Raw genomic sequence first — 15,654 nt, 5'->3', positions numbered from 1 at the left:
AATTGTGACTTAAATTACGATAACTTGATCCTTATTTGGGGGATTCTTATGTCAATGCTAATGCTAACCGCGAGCTAACACAACGTTATTTGCGTGTTTCAGCGGTGTCCAAGCATAAGTTGCATTTACTATGTTATCCTCCACAGTGGTTCCACTTTCTTTTTGTAATACCTTTGTAGGTGAGGCTTCCCTTGATAAAGACAGACCAGAGCACCCTCTGTGTCCTCCTTTGGTCAAAATGTAGCCCCCTCAGTCAGAGTCAGCTTTTTAAAATAACACTCTTGGGAGTGAGTGTGTTAGTATATTCTCTAAATATCCGTTTCCCTGGTCCATTCTTGCCAACACAGTCTCTATAAATATGCTAACCACGGTTTACAGGGTGCAGTGTTTGAGATTTTTTGCTTCCAGTCAAGCTCCGCCCCTCAAATACGTCACATTGTTTACAAACAGGATGGTAGCCTCATGTAACCACCTTAACTGGAACAACCTAGATTTTTCATCTGGATTGAGCGGGGTGGTGCAAACCCTTCAATAGGAAAACACCTAGTGTAAATGCTTGATCTGATCATGAATCTGAACATGTCAAGCCACATGGGGCAAATATCATATGATGTGATGAGTTTCCAGGAGAGACGGAGAAATTGATGTTTGCAAGCGGTTGAAACACGGATCCTTTTTGATCATCTTCCTCTACTGAATGAATACAACAATGTCAACCAAGATGGGGCTAAGTTTTTTAATCTTATCATATCATTATATTTACTGTCCATGTAAAGAGTTGATTAGGAATCTCAGATAATGGATGAAGCAATATATCAAACTCAAACGATACCAACAGCGGACTCCCACACACACAGCACAGCAATTTCCACACATGTCACCCAACTACCAGGTCAGTCTCTCCGTGCAGCCTCATCTTTGACAAAACTGTAGCTTGGGACCTTGTTTTATTTTTCTCATTTTCTGACAATGTCAGAACATCTAAGTGTAAGAGCAGTAAAGATATGGTCAGGTGTGACGTGGTCGTGTTCTCCTTGGAAAAAAAACAATGAGGTGGCCATCCATGAGCAGCAGCAAAACAAGCCTGGACATGCAGTAGATACAGTAAATATCCATGGAAATAAAAATGGAGATCTCTGTGGAATCCTAATTAGGTTGTGATGAACATGAACACTCTTTATGATCTAGATGTAAATGCATCTACATCTGGACTGCTATCTTCATACTCTTAACTTTGCAGGACAGCCAGTGTGTCCCAGCAGAGACTCTTCACTAAAATGTTACAAATGATGATTTTAGAGGAAGATACTGACATCCCATACTGCTCTACAGCTTTTAAACCGAGAGTGAGATGCAGCCTCCGCTTGGCATCCACACTGCGATAGAGGATCTCACAGCTAAGCAGTGACCCTGCAGGCCCTCCGAGTCCACTACAGACTGAGTGATAATTGGATCATAAGGGAGTAATCTGGCTCAGTGGGTAAATACCAACTACATACATCATTAACACCATTGCAGCCAGTCAGTACTGCCATGAGATGAGGTTAATGTCTGTCTGAAATCATTCAGAGGCAAGTGATCCATAGGGAAAACACTCATCAGAGGCGGTTCTGCTGCTAAAGTCTTCCCTTGTCTTTGCAAATTTCATGTTAGCGCAGCATAGTGTGATATTGACTTACAGTATGATTATACAATTATTTTTCATTGTCGCGTGCAGTGGAGACGCAATAAAAGGCAGATGTGGGTCACTAGATCAGAATTTTATAGTTTTATAGCTTTTATAACAAAGGAAAATAATCATTTAAATAGGGATATTTTAAAAGATTATATTGGTAAAAATAATTAAATAAATAAAAATAGGGTTCTGTATATTTATATATAAATGCCTGAAATTGCCAGGTACCAGGCTATTCACATGTGTTTCAGTGCACCAGAGACCATCTGGAGAAGCATAATACAAGGCATATACCACATGTAAGTCAAAGACCAACAGAGTCTAACTTAATTTTTTAAAATGTGGATTTTTTTAATGAGGAAAACGGTAAACAAAATACAAAAATTGCGCATTTAAATCCGTATATAATGAGTTTAAAAATAAAATCTGCTATGAGGCACATTAAGATTATATGATGTCATGGTATCTCTAATTTGCTTTATTTTTATCTTTATGTTTTTCTTTGAATGTGTAATCTGCACCATAAAGATTTACAACAACAACCCAAAGAAAACAGTACAAAGGCTGCAACGATGCCCAAATGGTTGCATTTTTGTACAAAATGTCTAAAATACACTCATCGGGCATAACATTATGACCATTGATGTGTAAATCAAGTCTAAAACTCGAGCCCTTGTGTAGCTTTGATTTGATTAAATTAGTGTATGAATTTAATTAGACAGCACAATGGGTTGACCTGACCTCCAAATTCACTAGATCCCAAACCGACCAAGTATCTGTAGAATGCACTGGAGCAAGCTTGATCCACAGATGTCCCTCCCCTCACACCATAGGACCCAAAGCTCCCCCACTAACAACATTGTGTTGCCAGACACCACAGGACATCCTGAGAAGGCCCATGTCCATTCTCTGATAAGTCACAACTGTTTTGGAGGCACAAGGGAGACCTACACAATATTAGGAACGTGGACATAATGTTATGCCTGATCGGTGTACAATATTAAACAATGACTTACAGCCTAGCAGAAAAAAAAACATTGCCAGTGTAAAAGCAGCAGCATAATATTACTCCCAAAACCCCTCTAAGTGTGTGTTACTGTACTTCTGCCAGCCACATATGGAAAACCAACATGCAGCGAATGAAAATGTCAGCATTATCCCTGCAGGATGTATGAAACAGAAATCCCCCCATTGTACCACCTCTACTGTACATTACCTGCAAATCTCGGAGAAAAAAGAGAGAGCGTACTAAAAATAGACGCTCATTTAAAGGCGGGTTCATTCTACCTTTCCAATAAACGCCGGGAAAAGTGCTACTTAACACTTTCTCCCCACCTCCGAGAGGATTAGGGGCAGGGGATAGAGCACTGATAACTTTCTCTGGCACGGGTCGCTGGCGCGGAGCGATAGGCAGGGGCAGGAGGGACAGTGAGAGGGCAAGAGCCTCGGTGCAGAGGGGTTAGCCAGCTACCACAGCTGGGCCTTAGGAAAACGCAGATAGGATTGAATCTACGGGGGACACTGATCAGAAGAAATCTAACGGAGCACAAGCCAGACCTCCTGACCAAGAACTAATATTCAGACTGTCAAACAGGAGTTGGCAACGGCAGGTTTTTCTGAGCAACAGGGAAGTGGCTAATCTGCAGCCAAATATAACTAAAATCCATCTGTTTCCTTAGATTACCTGCCAGGATTCAATTGAGCTGCTCCATATCTCCCCTCCTGAGAGATTTCCAAGTGGCAAAGAGTCAGCTAATCACCCGGCAGCCCACACATTCACAAGTGTACTTCTATGCAAAAGACTGCAAGGAACACGTGTACAATATTCCTTTCAATTCGGGCTGTTTATCACACGGTGGGAACGTGCATCACCGGCATGAGCAGTCAGAAGCAGTGATAGGCCATGTTTGTGTTCTTGCACATATGTGCTTGTTTGCTCTGGTAATGGCGTGTGTACAAACGTGTCGTTCCGTGTGCGCGTACGCTTGGTTGCTTCTCCTGCCAGCCCACTTTATTCATCCTGACACAGATACATTTTATTATGTCTGTGATCAGCACTTTCTTGGCAGCTGACATTGTCCCACACTAACGTCACAACTCCTCCCATGCGAGGCACCAATGGCTCCACCGGGAATACTCTCGAAACGCCACCGCGGCTGGATCAACCGCACCCCGCCCCTACGTCAACCCAATCTCTAGACAAACACAGCTGAACGCAGCTCCGTGTCCTCCTCTAACCCTATACTATAAACGGGCAAGCGTCTAAACTGCTCCTTGTGAACCAATTCTGCCTGTTACTCGCCATCCCGCTATTATTTCCAGCCTCATAATCAGCAAAAGCCCAGTTTCTGCCTCTTCGTCTGGGTTCCCTGGTGGGGGACTCGTCCTGTAGTTGTAGTGGCTCAAGTTTTATCACAGAAATAAGACTCGCTAAGAGCATGAGAGAAGTTCTAAAAAAAAAAAAGACTCCCCATCAGGCCTATCCATAAACAGGTAGAGAAACCTCTCGACTCTGCCGTTCTTGTTCCTGGCTGGGAGGAGTACATGGGCTGTACTGAAACTGCAGTCAGCTGTCTGTGTCTCACTGAGGGCTATAATAATAGCCCAGCCGTGGCTAACAATAGAGAGGTAATAGATACCTTGCCTATTGTTGGCCCAGCCTGCTCTGCTCCTTCCTGTCCCAATTCATCACCACAGCATGTCTATATTAACCCGCTTAACTAAAATGCATACAGTGTACACAGGCAGGCGAGCTCGGGAGCAATCTGATATCACCTCGCTGCACACAGGTCACGTCCAGCATGCTGCAGAAACATTTCTGTTGATGCCATATGTTGTTACACGCCTCTCACCGGTCAGTCATAACATTAAAACAACTGATAGAAGAAGTAAATCAACCATCTTCTGACACAACTGTTTTGGAGGCACAAGGCAGTCTCACACAATATTAGGAATGTGGTCATAATGTTATGCCTAATTGGTTTAGGTTACCACATGGCAGTTATTGTGCACTGCGTAGGCCACAGAAAACACACGCTCTAAAGACAAGCCCAGGCGCATTCCTCCAAATAAACAGATGTGGCCACAATAATGCAGGACTGAAATTAACTTGAACTTGATTGCTCTCAACATCTGTCTGATGCCGGAACGATCTGTTTGACTTTAGCTGCTGTAAAATCCCAAATCAAAGGATTCCCTTGCATTAGCCGCCTCTCTGTGCAGATTTAAAAGCCAACCAGCCGCCCAGCCGTCCAAGAAGCCGCCCGCCCCCTCGAGGACAAGGCTTCTGCTCGCCGTCTATAGCCAGCACAGCCCCCGCCCCTCTCTCAGTGCCCGTTGCCTGGTGGCTTTAAACGTCCTGCCTTTAGATATTACTTCGAATGATTGCATTTATGTTTCACAAAGGAGGACGTCTGTGTATACGTTGCGGACGGCCCCCCTCCACCTCTCCGCTGCTGCGCATCCAGGCCATCCTGGCGTCGCCATGACGGTGGCGCCGGTATCTCAGTGGGGCGAGTGATATTAAGGGATTAGCGGGAGATCCTCCATCACACTTGGGTCGAGGAGCAGGATCCCGGGATCACAATATCAGCTCTCTCCCGATCAGTGTCAGTTGATGGCGATGAAAAAAAAACGGGCCTCCGCACTGTTGACGCTCAGTGTCGACTCACTGTAGTGCACGCCAGACTACACAAGCCAAGCAACCGTGAACGCACGTGCGGACGTAATGTTCAAGATACTGAATCTCTGAATTTAAAGCTCTCACAAAGCCACCTTCAGCCCTAGGCAGAGTGAGCAGCGTTCTGTATGCCATACAGTATGTCCTAGAGTAGGTTACACAGTAGTGCCTGTGTGCAGCGTTCAAACAGGGGGCTTATATAAGGGCCCCGGCTGCATTAGTGACGTCACCGTAGTGGCTGCTCTTTATCCTCCCCTATTTATGTCAGTCGGCTGCTTCTGTAATCTACCTCCAGCAGCATCTGGATCTACTGTACATGTAAAGCAGCGTAATGCTACTGAACAGCTCCCGATCCCCCGCTGGAAGAACAAAAACCAATGCAAAGTGATAGGACGTGAATTACGGCGGCACGGGAGAGCAATAAATCTGAAATGCAAATTCTCTGTGGGGCAACAAAGCAGAAATGCCAATAAAGGCGCTAAAAATAGAACTTCTACGGAGGATATTTTGAGTGGAAAATAGAAAGGTATCCTATGATTAGCATGTTGGAAGCAGCCTGTGATATGAGCACGGCATGCATGAGCTTATGTACAGTTTTCCAACACTGCACCAATGATTACATAATAAATTCTACTGTCTGGTCATGAGCTTTGTGTGTGTTTCACCGAGTTTACTGTGTCGGTGCGCGTGTGGTCGACACAAACGGGATGGACGCGTTTGAAAAAGCACTGAATAGGGGGGGTTCTGACTACACAAAGGCGTATTTGAAGGACCGGCTCAGCAGCACACACGTGGTTGAGTCACCAGCTTGCACCTGCTTCAACCAGCTGAGTTTTTCAATGAGCAGAGCACGGACAGACGCACAAACGCACAAGAGGGGAGGAGAGATCAGAGCGCCTTGTGTAAATAACCTCCTGTAAATATATTAGCTCACCGGATGAGCAAAGCTTCGTGGGGTGAAGGCTATTAACAAAGAATTTAATTGTTAGCTTTAATTTCATTTTTTTGTATTCTGACATATATTTGGCTTAATAGTAAATTTAATTAACAAAATTTAAACTCAACAATTTAGAAATTGATGCAGGTCAACTTAGGTTCACTCTCACTGCAGGGTCAAAAACTAGGATGATATCTTGACAAGGGTTCACCTCTATTTCGAAGAATCTACAACATGAAAATTACCGTATTTTAATTTCCTTAACTTACTTAACCTGAAGTAAAACACTCATACAAAAGGATGCCAATTCAGCTGTGCTCCAGAGTTAGCTTTTAGTAGTTAGCTTTTTAAGTGGACACTGGTTGACACTAACACATTTTGCCTCATTGGTCTTAAAACTGAGCTAACGAAAGTAGCTATTAATGCTAAAGCACAGGACGTGTGGGACATGTGTAAAGCTTCAAAAGAAGAAAGACTTCAACAAATACTTTTGGGAAATATGCCTATTTTCTTTTGTGCCAAGAGTTAGAAAAGAAAACCTGACATCCCTCATGTCAGTATGCTAAATGCAAAACTAAAGCAAGCAGGCTGATTAGCTTGAATTAGCTGGAAGTAGCGAGAAACAACCTCTGTGGTTGACACCAGCATGCTCAGTTTCAACCAAATTTGACGAAAGATATAAAGTGCACTGACGAGCATGTAAAATATAACATTTCTGCACAATAACTTTATTAGCCTACCAGCTGCTACAATATTACTGGCGAAACTGAACAAGCTCAATTGCAAACTGGAAAAGCCATTTTACAACAGGTGTGTATATTAAGAACAGAAAAATGGAATGTATTGTAAGGCAGCACATATAACAAATGTCAAAAAGAGAGCGTTATTACGAATGAATGTGGGTCATTTTTATCTAAGCAAATCTAGTTTTATTAAACTGCTATTTTAAGTTTACCTTAAGTTCTGTGGCCATTTCGTAGCTGAACTGATAAACTAAATTGATTATCCATCACAAGGTCCTCTGTCTTATGCATTGTCGGACACTGTAAGCTTCCTTGACTTCGTGCCTGGGTTTCCTGGACGCTTAAGTGACCACAGGCTTTGCCGTCCGTTCGGTGCCTGGCTGCTTGCCGAGTGTCTCCTGTATTAATAGTCCAACTAACAGCATGAGAGTTGTCACTGGTTGAATGCAGCCAGTTTGAGATGACCCGGTGCCACATTCCACCTACGTTAACTAGACATGTTACATCGGACAATATTTCCTTCACTAAATCAAACGATCCGATATACTGGATATATTTACATGCCTCAAAACTTCAGACTAGACTTTTTTTGATGTACGAATGAGTGGTTCTGTTTAGTGTGGTCTGTTAAATCTGCTGGTAATGTAGGAGAACAGGAAGTTTATTTCCTCAAATTTTATTGACAGTACTTTTATTCAATAGAAAGAGATGACCACGACGGATGGACCTTATAAGGACAGACACACGTTTTCATTTATCTCTGTCATTTGAACAACTTTTACCAGCGTTGTGTTTCTGTCCCTTCCTTTTAAAAAATGTTTTATTCCACCACGAGAGAAACGATCAGATCAAGCATTTACGTAGTTATTAGACACAAACATGTCTGAGGCCTCTCAATCTGATCTCCATCTAGCTGTGTCAAAACCAGACAAAACCGTTGAGCACAGCCCAGAGCGCATCCACAACTTTCCATTTACAATCAGAGAAAACAGTAAGTAATGCGTTCTCTGTTTTACATTACTTGGTGTAGCGCCCAGCCCTGGAGTGTGTTGCGATGAACGCATCTCGAGTGTATCACCACTCTACCCAGGGGTTTTGAGAGATACGTTTAACATCAACACTGCCAGCTACTCTACAGCAGGTACAAATGTTCCTCAGGAACACCAGGCTTCCCTCGGACGGTCAAACGCTGTATATCTTCCACTACACTGGCTCCGTAAAAGGGAGGGCGAGTGGGGGGGGGGGCAATAAAAGTGATAAAGTGTCCCCTACTCGGTGCCTTCTGCTGTCACAATGCCACTCTCCTTGCTCTTACTTGGCAGGGGCTCAATCTTGCATTTTTTAATGTATCTCATTTTCTGTCTTTCTTTGTTTTACCACACATCAATTTATTTATATCCATATTTTTTATTTTATGGCGTCGCTCTTATTCAGGCTAGTCTAGGCTGGGATTACATAACACCAGGCCACATGTCCTAGTTGTACTACTGGATCTGCAGTTGGGTCCTGTCTGGACTCAGTCCAGGATCCCTCGTGTCTGAAGCTACGTTCAGGTACTCTAAGAAAAAAAAAAGACAAAGTGCGAGCTATGGTATGAACAAAGTTAACTGCAGCTGGTGAATTAAACATCCCAATACACCTGCTCCTGGTTTCACCAGTTTGCCACTGAGTTATTGGCTACTTTTAATGATAAAAGAAGTTAAAGCTGCTCGAGGCTCTAATTACATAACGTACAGCGTAAAGGAATAATTTCGTCCTGAAGCATAACAATGCATAATCCTTCTGTTAGTCACAACAACAACATACCTCTCATTCTGAAACATTTTCCTACTCTCATGTTTTGCCAAGGGCATTTTCAAATTGCACGGCCAGGGGCAGGAAAATCCCCACAAACTTCGCTTGAGGGATAAGAGCCCGGAAGAGAATAAAGCCCATGCTGACGAACGCAGATGTTATTTAGAACAAAGCCCCGAGAGACAATAGAACCCGGTGCTGTGCTGTGCCACGCAGGAGAACAGCAGGCTGTGGGAGATGGCAGGCTGATTGCTCTGTCAATGGGGACTGAGGCTGTCATATCAGCAATGAGACCTGATAGCATCACAGACGTCAATGTCTGTCCTCTCATTTTCTCTCTGATGCTCTCCTCTCCTTTCCTGTCCTCTCTTCTCCCCTCGCCCCCTCGTCCCTTCTCATTTCCTCTCCTCCTCGTGAAGTTGACCTCTCCTATACTTTACTCTCCTCTCCTATTGCTTCCCAGCTTATCCTCACGTGTCCTCTTGAAAATTTGTCAGCGACGGAAAATACTAAAATCAGCTCTGAATAGATTCCACTTTATGGATAGCGATGTCCAAAATTCTTACTAGACCTCTGGGCAACGTTTGTTCGTTTACTGCATGTGATTAAAGAGCACTAAACACTCACTGAACGCATATCAATCCTTGGCTTAAAACACCCCCACATGTCAACTAAACTTGCTGTCCCAGTTCAGTCTTAAGACTCTCACGAACTTTTTTTATTTCCTCCAAACATCTTATGAGAGGCAGATATGGTCAGTGGACATAGTAACATAGAAACATAGCATAGCAACTCAAAAAAACATGAAACGTATTCACACATTCACTAGATCCCAAGTTCCCAAACTGGTCAAGTGTCTGTGGGATGCAGAGAGGTCCCTCCCCTCAACTAATAGGACCCAAAGCCCCCCACTGACAACATCCTGTTGCCGGACACCACAAGACACCCTCAGAAGACCCACATCCATTCTCTGATGAGTCTCAACCGTTTTGGAGACCTACACAATACTAGGATGGTGGTTGTAATGCAGGCCTGGTCGGTGCATGTCGTACAGTTGCAGCTTACATTCAGAAACGTTAGCCAGCTGGTGAGACACATGGTATGAAATACACTGAAAGACAAATGAAGACAGAAACGGAGCACATGCAGGTGCAGACTGAAAGGCAATGTGACAAGTTACGAAAGGCTTACGGGCGACTTGTAAAAGGCAACCCTCAGCAGCCCTGCTTAGGCGCCACTTGTAAATACATGTATATATATAGTATATATTTTTTAATGATGGCCATTGCGTTCTAACCAGATCTCCCGTCCAGCCAAGCCGAACCTCTTGACAGCATGGCAACCTTCCCCAGCCAAAACACATTGTTACTTTAATTAGCATGATGATGTATTCATTTGCCGTGCACTCTGCTTCACAGAGTCAAGGCAACATCCTCTCTTCCACTTTGTATCTCTCCCTTTTCTCCTTCTTTCTCCCTTGGGGAAAGTGATGGGGGATGGGAGACTCTGGACCGTTCATGACAGAATCTGCTCTTTGCATGGGGAGGCAAGAGAGCATGGGTGAGTGAGCTAAGGGAACAAGAGAAAGGCAGAGAGAGAGAGAGTGTGTGTGTGTGTGTGTATATAATGCATAGCTTCTGAGCAGCATGGCCTCGCCTTGTTTCACAACCGTAGGTCTCCCTCACTCGCGTTTGGATTTTGTTTTTGGCTTTAAATTTTCTTTATTGGCCTCATTGTAATAAAGACCAGTGCTGCTGAAGCAGGTTATGCAGAGTTATAGGATAATGAGTCATGAACGGCACTATATTACAAGACTTATACTAATTGTATACACCGTATCGATTTTAAAATATGTTGTTTTTTTTTCTAGTTTTGCAGGATATTTAGGTTTTATTTGGCAAATAGTTGGAATTATCCCAATGTAGGGGTTAGGGTTAGGGTTAGGGTTAGGGTTAGTGTTAGTGTTAGGGTTCATCTAACTTTAAATTTAGTTTGCAGACCTGAAATGTTTTGCTTAGATTTTAGGTGGCAATCACATAGTCTGTGTTCATTTCCCTTTCATCTATTTTTATCCATTTTTGATCACTTACGTTCTCAAGATAATCTGCCACTTGGCATCGTTTAATAAAAAATAAATAAATAAAAAGCATCAACGTGTGCAGTAGGACAACAAAGTCAGGGGAGCCTCTGAGGTGTGTGTGTGTGTGTGTGTACAGCACTCAACCACTGCTACTCTCTCCGAGGGGCTGAGATCCTGTAGCCTCCAGGGACGCAAGGCCTCTCTGTGGCTCTGACCCCAGCTGGTGTGCTGAGCTCTCTAGCACTATCAGATAAATGACCAGGACAGAGGGGGGTGGGTGGGGTGGAGTGGAGTGGGGGGGCATCGAGGTGTGTGAGTGTGCATGTTTGGTGGGGGGAAGAGAAGGATGAACGGAAAAAGGAAATGGGATGTGATCAATCAAAGCTAATTCTAGGTCAATGCACTTCATGTTTAACGCCACCCAGCAAAAAATGCTAACGTGCACGCTAAGCAGGAATGGGATACATTTTTTTTTTTTCTAAACCAATGCGTGGATAAGAGATGTCAGAAGAATGGCGAATCAATGAAAGTCTACAGTTAATGAAAAGGAAGGAAATTAAATCTCTAAAATTACTTTCCTAACACAGGGTGAGGGTTGTCATCTAACAACAGACAGCTGATGTTAAAAAGAGAGAATGAATGAATGAATGGCATTAGCCTTCATCATATAAGGTGAGGTCCTAACAAAAAGCTGCCAGGTTGCAAATTTGCCAGTTTGATTTTATCCAATTCGTTTTTCCTTTCTCTCACACGTTTTCCAAAGTGGAGGATTAAATCGCCAGACTGCTCATTTAATGCGTCAGCTACTTCAATTCATGATGAGCATCTTTAGTTTTTTTTTTTCAGCTTGCTCATAGCACCAGGCATGAAGACATTTCATTCACGTTGTTTTTTTTAAGAGTCGTCTGCAGCGGGGGACCTTAGATAAAAATGTTTAACACTGAGATTTGTATTATTGCTCCTCAGTGTTCCGCGCGCAGGGAAACGCTGCAGGATACAGGGCATCCTTTGTTGTGTGCAATTAAATTGGAGGGCCCAAGTATACGGCGGAGCGGCAGACACCTCGCCGCCCCGGAATAGCTGCGTCTCAGTGGGAGTCCCTCCTACAAGGCAACCAGTATAATTAGTACTGCCAAAGGAGGTCTCTGAGCAAATGACACAGTCCCCCCGATCCAGGAGGTGAACGCTGTCACGGAGAGGAGGGGGAGGATGAGGAGGTATTTATTTGGATCTAAATATGTAGTCTTCAAAGTGGAGAGACAGACGAAAAACGATAGTCGCTGCGAATGATAGGTTTGTGAGATGAGATGATGAGAACGTTGCTTTTTTTTTTCTTTTTGGCTATCAGCTCATAGCTCAATACAGCGCAATACAGGAAATGATATGTGAAGCAAGAGAACTAAAAACTATGACAAAGCAATAAAGGGTATAGGTGCGAAAAGAAAGGTGTCACCTTCAAGCCTAGACCACCACCACCATCCAGTAGAACCAAACACCTCAAGAGGACCAGAGAAGCAGGGAGAAAGGAGAAGTGGGGCCCTGGGCGTTCTGTGGGTCACCCCATCACAGGCAGCTAATGCCTGCCTGTAGGATACACAGGGTCTGGGTGGGTGGGCAAGTGGGGGGGGGGGGGGGGGGTCCCCTCACCATCATTACTGTACTGCTCAGGGACTCACTGAAGCAGAAAGAGTCAAGCTAGCTGATAGCTCTAGAGGATTCTTTATAATGGGGGGGAAAAAATGCACCTGGAGCCATGCTGAATTACAGTCAGGAATTCTGTTGATGTTTTCAAGTAGAAACGTTAGAATTAAGAACTAAATGTGGTTCAGTGGGGGCAGATTCGATGGGCTTTCCAGGACTGAATTCTAAGACTTCGCTAGGAGATATGCACTTGAGGAAATGCACTTTTCACTGGCGCAGCACATTTTCTACCAGCAGACACACACACGCTGGACTGTTCGGAGCGAGCGGGCTAAGAGAGAGCGGCTAATTACATGCGAGTCAGCAGCGCTGGATTTCCATCCACGCTCTCTGTAGCACCTCCAGTGAGATGACAGCAAGTTGGCAAGCCCTGCAGCTGGAGGCTTCTCTTTCTCTCGCTCTCTCTTCTCCATCCCTCCATCCTCCCAGGATTCCCTCTGTTACATTACACACTTGGATGTTCAAACCGCCACTTTCCGGAGAAGCCGTCCAAGCCGCTGTGAGATTGGACCGTGACTGCGACGGCAGATATGCACAGGCTATAAGGTTGGATGTTGCGGTGTGGGTTGTTTGTTTTCCCCGACACTGCTGGGAAGGCTACGAACCATCCAGTGACAAGTTAATCCGCTGCATTCGTACCTATGCCAGGGCTGAGCATATTAAAGCTGCTTCAGGATATGTTATGCTTGCGTGATTCATAGGTAAAGAAAGCGGGGATTTACCATTCTGATGACTCATGATGAGTCACCTTGTAGGTATGGACAGAGCACGTTAAAACCAAGCCGACATGGTGTTGCGGTGTGGAGAACTTACAGAAACTTTACTATTAGGCCACAAACGAGTCGGGCTGTCTAAGAAGAATGCTTCGACAAACACCAAATGGCTCAACAAACACCAAAATGGTGACAGCACTTGGAATTAATCCACCTCTTCTGTCAGAAGCTATGTGGTGTAGTCATGCTGGTGTGTTAAACCCTCGGGTAGCAATGGCAGACCAGAAACAGAAACCAGCAAACCAGGATGGAAGTGTTGTGTACTGATGTGTTGATGAAGAGACACATGGGTGTACCTGAACTGCCGACATGTTAAGCTTGCATGACCTGCGATAAGAGCTCCCTAACATCGCTGTGAGAAAGTCAGTTAGTCATGTCGGTCGCAAAGAACAAGCTCTTCTGCCCATGCTCAGCCATGACAAGCCAGACATCACCGGCACACTGACTAAAAGTGACAACCCCCCCTTACCTCAAACAGAAAGGGAAATAGGAAAAACACGCCACTGTTAGGGAGAGGAAGGGGAGGAGGGGGAAAGACAGTGGAATGGGGAGGGAAGGCGGAAAAGGCCTGGATGAATCACACTGCACGCACCGCAGCGGCTGAGGTAGCCGCGTCTTGGAGTACATGAGTCATGTTTATCGTGCAGCAGCACTAGGCAGGGGATTGCACAACTTTCTCTCCATTAGGAACGCCGCCTTGGTGCAAATATTTACCGGAGATGGTGGAAAACAGCAGCTCTAATGCCTCTAAAAAGCTCCCAGTGATGGTGCACGCGTGCTGGAAGGCTGCAGCACCAGCCAACCTGCTGCTGCAGCTCTCTGGCAGGAACGGAGACACAGTTGACACTTGTAATGTAGCCTGATATATTTGTGCTGTGATTCAAATCAAATACATTATCTCCTGGGCATCCTTTCAGAGAAGAAGAAAAACTACAAGGAAATCAACAGGATGGAAAGATTTAAGGCCACCATCCCTGATATCCCTCAGTACACATAAGCCTGGCTTCACTAAGAGGCACAACATCTTCTTCTTATTATTATTATTGTTATTGTTATTGTTATTGTTATTTTACTGAGAATACACGAGCTACGCGTGTTTTCATATCTTCAAAGCAGGTGTATTCCGCCCACGTTAATAGGTTAAAGCATGGTGACGGAAACTCTCCGGTCCACCTTAAAAACTAAAGCCCTACAGTGGACAGCTCCGTGGTGCTGAAACAGCTCCGAGCGACATCTGTACACAGGAGGAGCGGGGAGTGGAGGAGGAGGATGGGGAGGATAGGGGGGGAGGAGGAGGGCTAGAGGGCAGGATCAACCGAGACTTTAACGGCGAAATCACACACACCCAGCGCGCGCCATCGCCACAAAGGACACCTTAAATGATCTTTCCAGTGTCACATTGTGTAATCTCGGTGACGTTGGTGGGGAAAGGTTAAGCGACTTGGCGTGCTTTTTACGTGAAAATGGCGGCCGTCGCTGCCAACCCAGCCCACCGTAGGTAGTACCGCCACGGCCACAACAAAGTGGAAGAGGTCTGAATGAGTGCCGCATTATAAAATTGGTAACCCCCCCCCCCCTCGTTAAAATAAAAGTTGTTTCTGAAGGGGAGGGGAGCCGGGCCAGGGGAATGGGGACGGGGAAGGGATGGGGGGGCTGTATCTCACAAGCTAGTGGACGACTTGTTAGGAGGAAACACGAGCCCCCGGTGTCTCAACCGAGAGACAGTTAGAGAAATTCACGCTGTGGCTAATAACAACCCACGAACACCCGCTGACAACAAGCACCGACAACTCTCGCTACCTCCGGCCGTTTTTTTGTGTGTGTGTGTGTGTTCCCCCTTACTTCAACATCGACTGTTCCTTCGCTTCCTCCTTCTTCTGTCGGTCCATGACGCCGAGGATGATCTTCCTCTCCTCCTCGGTGAGGTGGCTGAGGTCCGGCATCTCCGGCATGGCGCCGGCCGCTGAGGGAGCAGCGGCGGCGGGGCCAGGGCCGCCGCGGGGCCCGTGTGGAGCAGACATCTTTTACACACAGTGGCTACAAAAACAAAAAAACAAAAACAAAAAAAACGAGAGAGGCACCGTCAACCAGCAGCATCTAAGGGGCGACGTTTCCCCCCCTTCACATTTTCACGCCGCTAGAATAAATAAATAAATAAGTGCATATATAATTGTTGGAATTGGCGGCTCGCAGGAGGCAGTGCCGCTTAGCTTTAATACACACAGCGTGACATCTTGGTTAGCGGTTATCATGCACACGTTACACCGTGCTG

General features: G+C 45.1%; 1 protein-coding gene across 27 annotated transcripts in view; it reads right to left on the bottom strand.

The window, feature by feature from the left end:
- Nucleotides 1–15,654, bottom strand: part of rims2a (regulating synaptic membrane exocytosis 2a) — a 126,423-nt gene that overhangs the window by 110,181 nt on the left and 588 nt on the right. For all 27 annotated transcript variants that reach the window (XM_047599506.1, XM_047599521.1, XM_047599513.1 and 24 more), the window contains exon 2: nt 15,225–15,419. In XM_047599506.1, the coding sequence (XP_047455462.1) occupies nt 15,225–15,403 (179 nt within the window). In that variant the 5' untranslated portion in view covers nt 15,404–15,419. The remainder of the gene's footprint in view (nt 1–15,224; nt 15,420–15,654) is intronic.

The sequence above is a fragment of the Mugil cephalus genome, chromosome 11, assembly GCF_022458985.1.
Source record: "Mugil cephalus isolate CIBA_MC_2020 chromosome 11, CIBA_Mcephalus_1.1, whole genome shotgun sequence".
NCBI lineage: Eukaryota > Metazoa > Chordata > Actinopteri > Mugiliformes > Mugilidae > Mugil > Mugil cephalus.
The sequence above is the reverse complement of the archived record's forward strand: the minus strand, read 5'-3'. Positions and strand labels throughout refer to the sequence as shown.